Consider the following 5,958-nt stretch of genomic DNA (forward strand, 5'->3'; position numbering starts at 1 on the left):
TGAATCGCACACTGTGGTTCCAGAACAAGGCCTTATCAGGCCAATTAAAATCTACAACAGACACCTGAAAACACGACCAACACTGTAAACAATTGATGGAGGACAAACGAATGGGAAGGGAGAGGGTCTGACTGGTCAAGCCTAGCTGCATTGGTGATAAGGACACATCCTCCAGAGGCGTGAAGATGAGGAGAGCGGACCAAGGGATTGAATAAGGCACATGGAACAGACTGGGGTTAACGTGGCATGTGAAAGTAAATGCAGACCCTTCCCTCTTCCATGACATGTGGGGGTGTTTGGGCCCCAGTCATTTGGGACTTGGCTATGCTGGGCAACTTGGCTTCGCCAACTGCAATGAGCTCCTGCAGCTTTCCTACTATCGAGATCACAAAATGAAGCACCAAGGGGTGAAGCACCAAGAGGTACGAAGAGGGGGACGATAACAACGCTGGGGGGAAAGGATGACCAGTCTTAGCGCCAAGCCAAAGCCTTTTCCGTTCCACCTCAGCATTAAGGACTCCGGGAAACACACCTGCTAGCCCTTCTGCCAGGGTCTAGATGCCTTTCTTTGCACTCTGTTCCAGACACAGCTGCCCCAGGCCTCCATTATACCAGCACGTGGAATAACATTATTCACGAGTTGTGGATTTTAGGCATGGCATTTTGCACATTTTCTTTTTCCTTTAAACCCACTGGCATTCAGACATGCATGAAAAAGCCTCCAATGGAACCTAAATACTAGTATATACAAACGTCCAGTCTCATATACTACAGTATTTACGGTGCAATAGCCAGTACCATTGCTAAGAGATACAGGTCTACAAGGCAGTGACCCCACAGTACCTTGGCTAGTCATTGCTTCCAGGGATTGGAGGGATTACTGTCATTTAAATAATGAGATTCAAGAGGGGGGCATGCCGTGACTGGAGACAGCAGCCCCCTTGCCCATGTCTTCAGTGCCTCTGTCATGTCTGTGGAGGTGGCCTTCCCTTCTTCAGGAAGGCCGGGGAGATCTGGGGCACTTAGATTTGCCAGCCCCTGTAAACACAAGTGAGCTCTTTCAAACTGGCACTCCTCTGAGGCAGAGGGGGAGGCTCTCTTCACCTGCCCCTGCCCCTAGGGAAAACGTGATTGGAGATGGCACTGCACAGGAGAGCTGGATGGGAAGGCAGGGAGACTTCCCGGTTCTTGCAGGCTGCTGAATCGAGATCGGCAGACGAGGGGCTGGCGGACGCTGAGCTGCCCCTCCCTGTACTTGCAGACTGGAGCTGGAAAAAACATGCTTACAGATTCTCCTTCCCAGGCTCTCTCTTCCCCGGTTTAAAGCTGATTCATGGCACAGAGGGACGAGGGGTGGAAGGAGGAGAGTGAAATGAGCTCTGGGCCCTCTCGGCTTCTGCTGTCTAATGAAAGATGGCATCCATACACATTCTCAGCTCTTCCGTTGAGCAACCCCAGCCTTCACAGGCCCAGAAAAGCCAGCAGCTGCTGCCAACTGGGAGGGAGAGTGCAACATCCAGTAACAAGTACGAGTTTGTTGCTCTGGTCTCAGAGCTGTCCTCTGTGCATCTGCGCAGCAGTGCTCACTCACACATTCTCCTCCTCCTAGGTCTTCTCTTCCCTGTCTGTTTTTCGCCTTGTTATATTCCGAGGCTTGATTTTCAGAGACAGTTCCCACAAGGCCTCCTCGGCCAGATGGTCACTGAAATCGTTGAAGAATGAGACTATGTCGTCATTTCTTTTGATGTCATAATGTCTGAAAAACCAGAGAGAACACTACAGTTAACATGATGACTGCAACACGATGGGAGCCAACCTCACCCTTGGCAAACCCCTGACTATCTGCTCTGGAAGATGCTCAATGTTCTAGTTCTACCATCTGTACAACAGGGTTGACTGCTTAAGGTAACAATGCACTGGTCAAGGAAAGGCAAATGCAGTGTTGAACTTTGAAAAGGGAACAAAACACCAGCCTGGCAACTAGCATGGACCAATTATAAAGGCAATCGCTAGCAGGACACAGCATGAAAGAGAAAAACTATTAAGACTGAAAGAAGCATCAGCAACAAATGAGCCTGGAGAAGGAATAAACTGCACCTCACAGAAGGACCAGTGGACACCTTGGTTCATAGGAAGCTTAAAAACAAGGCTGGAAAACATTCTGGTGTGCATGCTGCCAGGATTACGTCTGAACCCAAAAGGGACAGGGATTGGATCCAACTTCAGACCCAGCTTTCCGCCGTCTCCAGGATTTGGGCATTCCACGCTGTCCTCTCCTGACTTCACGCCACTCCTTTCTTAGCTGGGTTCCTTCTTTGTTCCAGCACCAGAGTATGATCTGTGCCCCCCCGTGCCCTCTCTCATCTCCTAGGGTATCAGAGCAAACAGTTCCAAGTCAGATTTGACTCCCTCCTCAGAGCGACAAACAGCCAACTGCACTTACACTTGCTGGAAGCACCTCATGCTGTCCAGAATGTTAAACTGCTGCCAGCGTTTGGAGAAGTTCACTTTGCCATCGATGTAGTCTGGGTTCCCCAGATGAACAAAAGTCAGGTCCTGGAGAATGAGACCACTGGAAGAGAAATGGGGGACAGCAGGCAGGGAAAAGGGAGACAAGCCAAGAGCTTCAGGTTAGTCACAAGGACTGAAAGACAACCAGAAACTGCTTCCACTGCTCAGTGCTGCAGCAAAGTTTAGGTCCAGGGTTCTTAACCAAACACAGCCATTCCTTTCCTAGACCTCAAAAGTTTTTGTTGCGATGTTCACATTTGGGACATCCTAGAGAGGAGGCACCAGCACTTACATCAATGGCACAGGGGGTTGGATTCTGCACCAGAGGAAACTTATCTCTCTGCAGCTGAAAGCGAGGACCAGGACACAGGGGAGTTTCCACTCACATAATTCCCAGCAAGAACAGGGTATGGCAGCTTCAGCTTCCCTGAAGCGTTGTGCAATGGAGGGGATGAGCTCTCTACTTATGAGAACGTGGCTGACAAAAGCTCCCTAGGGGAGGCACAGGATCTGTATGATTTCCATTGCCCTCCTGCACTGGCTTGCCTGCTGACAGTCCTGAATGGATGGGAAGCTGTAGCTAATTTTGTATTTCTGCTGCCTCATCCAATCAACTTTGCACATAGGGAATTGGTGCTAGGGCAGATTTATTTTAGTTTTACTAAGAAACCCAGAGAGAATCTGACATCTAGATTACAGGACGTTTACAGTGAAGGGAAAGGCCTTGAACACTTCATTTGAGCACAGACAGTAAGGATGCATGTTTGCAAAGTCCTAGTTTACCAGCACTTACAGTTTGCAGAGCCAGATGTGTCACAGCCAGCTCTGAATCAGCTCTGACTGATGATTCACTGTGGGTCTAAATCCAGTAACTTCAGACTTCTCAGAGGGAAACTACTCCGTTTCTACTCTCAGTTCTAGGAAGGAATTCTAGTTGACTGGCTTGTACCAAAGGTCCAGATACCTCAATCTCTATTCTGCTGTCCCTGATTCACCTCTGTGTCAGTGTCCCTGGGTGTGAACTTCCTGAAGGGTGGAGGGTTATGGTACACTGTACTGAGGGATCAGGCTAGAGAAATCCCAAGTCGAGTTATTCTGTGAATGTGCAGGAAGACTGAGCATTCTGCTATTTCCGGCAAAGGGATGAGCTGCTCCAGTATCAGCATGCACGCTTCTCAGTGCCAACAGAAATCCAGAGCTCACAGGACCCAAGAACAGAAGCACTTGAAGGAATCCTCCTCGGGGGATAAGCATTTGGGAAAGTAATTAGGGGAATGAGGAGTGAACAATTTCAACTTTCAGCACCCACAAGGTTTGAAAGCAGCTACAGGACTTCTAGGTATGACTGTACTTCAAGTTAAGCACACCTTGAACTGCTGCTACTCACAGGTATGGTATACAGGGAGGCTCCACCTCTGCCAGAGCTGCTCGGTAGGCACGGAAGGATGAGGAGCTGTCAATCAGTGTGCAGTACTCAGCCAGGCCCTAGGGAAACAAAGCACATGCTGCTACCCTCTCTGCACCTGGGTGCGTGGAAATCTCATCTGCAGAGACCAAGGCCAACTAGGACGCAGCAAATTCTGCCAAAAGGTTGAATTTACCGGGGCCTGTGTTTAGCTAGGCAGATAGAAACCCACACACTTTGAACATTATCATGCCTTCACCATGCATAGACAGATAGGGTCCTAGCCTGTAACAGTGAAAACTGCATGCAGGCCAGTAAAGTAGAATGCTGAAGGAAAATGCAAATTAACAACATTTTATGAGAGAGACTTTAGCATTGACTGCACTCAGGTTTGAGTTACTAAAACCTAACAAACTGCTTTACACCATAACTGCATTCATCTTTCACTCTTAAACACAAGAACCCCTGCTGCTTCTCACCTCTGAGGTCTGCTTCTGCCACTCCAGCCGTCGGATGGGTGCCGAATCCAGTGCAGAAAGAATGGCCAGGTAGGAGTTAAAATTATTCAGCTTCCTTAAGTGCTGAGAAGAGGGAGAACATCAATGAGTGAAGGGTTGTGCGGCCTTCTGGAAACAAGCAGTGCTACTTCTAACTATGTCCCGCACTGCTATTTCCATCCTGCATAACATGCAGAAAACAGCCCGCAGGTGAACCAAGCCAAGCACCAAGCAGTTACCTTCATAATTTTGATAAATTTAAGGAGCAGCCTCTCTCTGTCTTGCGCTTTCTCCTGGAGCATAATGATTGAACGGACCCTGGGAGGACAGATGAAACAAAATGGTAACAGGGATTAAACTACTCGGGCTGGGTTATGATCTGATGGTTCCTGCTGCTTCTCCCAAAAAGCTGGTAACTAGCAAGCACTGATCGATGATGCTGAGAAGTGCCCAGTGCCTCCCTGTCAAAAGTTTCTTCTCTGTATGGCTTAATCAAATGCTTTAATGCAGAGAACTTCCAGAATTCCGTAACGCGAGAGCTGCCTACAAGGGTGCACTGCTGTCCCGCAGAAAGTAAGGCTATCAGCCACAGAGGACATTACTGGGCAGGTGTCTCCCTTACTGCTGCTGAAGTGGACTGGCAGCAGCAGAATTTCACTGAATCACCCATGTTCTGGATGTGCTTAACTCCTTAATGGATTTAGCCATGCCAGTCCCCAGGGCTTGGATTTTCATATAAGCCTCAGCATTAGCTGACAGATCAGTTCTCTCCAGAGGCCTGTTTTCAGACTGTTTATATGGAATAGCACCTGCATTTCTATACAGAGCTCAGTTCCATGCAAGAGGGATGTGTGTGTACCCAGATACATGAGGTGGTGCTTGAAGGGTCTCTGCGATATCAGCCATAAATCTGGGAGATGCAGCGGTTTCCACAAATGTTTGTGTTCCTGCTATTCATGAGTCGTTTGCAGAGTGGTCCATGATCCATTCAAGGAGGAAATAAAACTGGGTAAGAAAAGATACATCTTGCTATGGCCAGACAAACCCACTGGGACAGTCACAAGAGAGACTGCCTCACAGAGTGTTCTTGGACTCTAGGGGCACTAGTGATGAAATGTTACAGAGATGCCATTACTGTAATCTCCTTACCAGTAGGACATGTTATTAAAGTGCTCAGTGAACTGTGTCAGGTTGGGACTCTTCTCTTCATTTTGCTCTTTTGCCCAAAGCAAAACTTCTGGGATCTGGGAAAGGAAGGAAGAGAGGAACACATCACACATTACAACAAGATGTCTCCTTGTGGATTCCTGTGTCACACCCCTGAGTTACAGCTCTTCCCTGACGCAAACCCAGCTGTCTTCTACAAGGATGACAGGTGTATATGCAAGGGCTGTTAGAGAACAAAACCAGAGCTTGCAAACGGCTTTTGTTAGAACCTCTCCCACTGCCCCAATCCCTCCTCTCTGTACCTCTATTTTATAGAAGAGCTCGGCATCCAGGAGAGTCAGCTGCTCAGCTATTTCATGACTATGGAAATCATGCAGG

The 5,958-nt window shown here is 48.4% G+C and overlaps 1 protein-coding gene across 1 annotated transcript in view; it reads right to left on the reverse strand.

The window, feature by feature from the left end:
* RAPGEF1 (Rap guanine nucleotide exchange factor 1) overlaps positions 1 to 5,958 on the reverse strand; it is an 80,721-nt gene continuing 74,763 nt past the window's right edge. The window contains exons 18-23 of the mRNA XM_019510300.1: positions 5,563 to 5,657; positions 4,653 to 4,731; positions 4,396 to 4,497; positions 3,899 to 3,996; positions 2,444 to 2,572; positions 1 to 1,756 (exon numbers count right to left, since the gene is read on the reverse strand). Coding sequence (XP_019365845.1) covers positions 1,606 to 1,756; positions 2,444 to 2,572; positions 3,899 to 3,996; positions 4,396 to 4,497; positions 4,653 to 4,731; positions 5,563 to 5,657 — 654 coding nt within the window. The 3' untranslated portion in view covers positions 1 to 1,605. The remainder of the gene's footprint in view (positions 1,757 to 2,443; positions 2,573 to 3,898; positions 3,997 to 4,395; positions 4,498 to 4,652; positions 4,732 to 5,562; positions 5,658 to 5,958) is intronic.

This window comes from Gavialis gangeticus, unplaced genomic scaffold (genome assembly GCF_001723915.1).
Source record: "Gavialis gangeticus isolate Ggan-Ray unplaced genomic scaffold, GavGan_comp1, whole genome shotgun sequence".
Classification (NCBI taxonomy): Eukaryota; Metazoa; Chordata; order Crocodylia; family Gavialidae; genus Gavialis; species Gavialis gangeticus.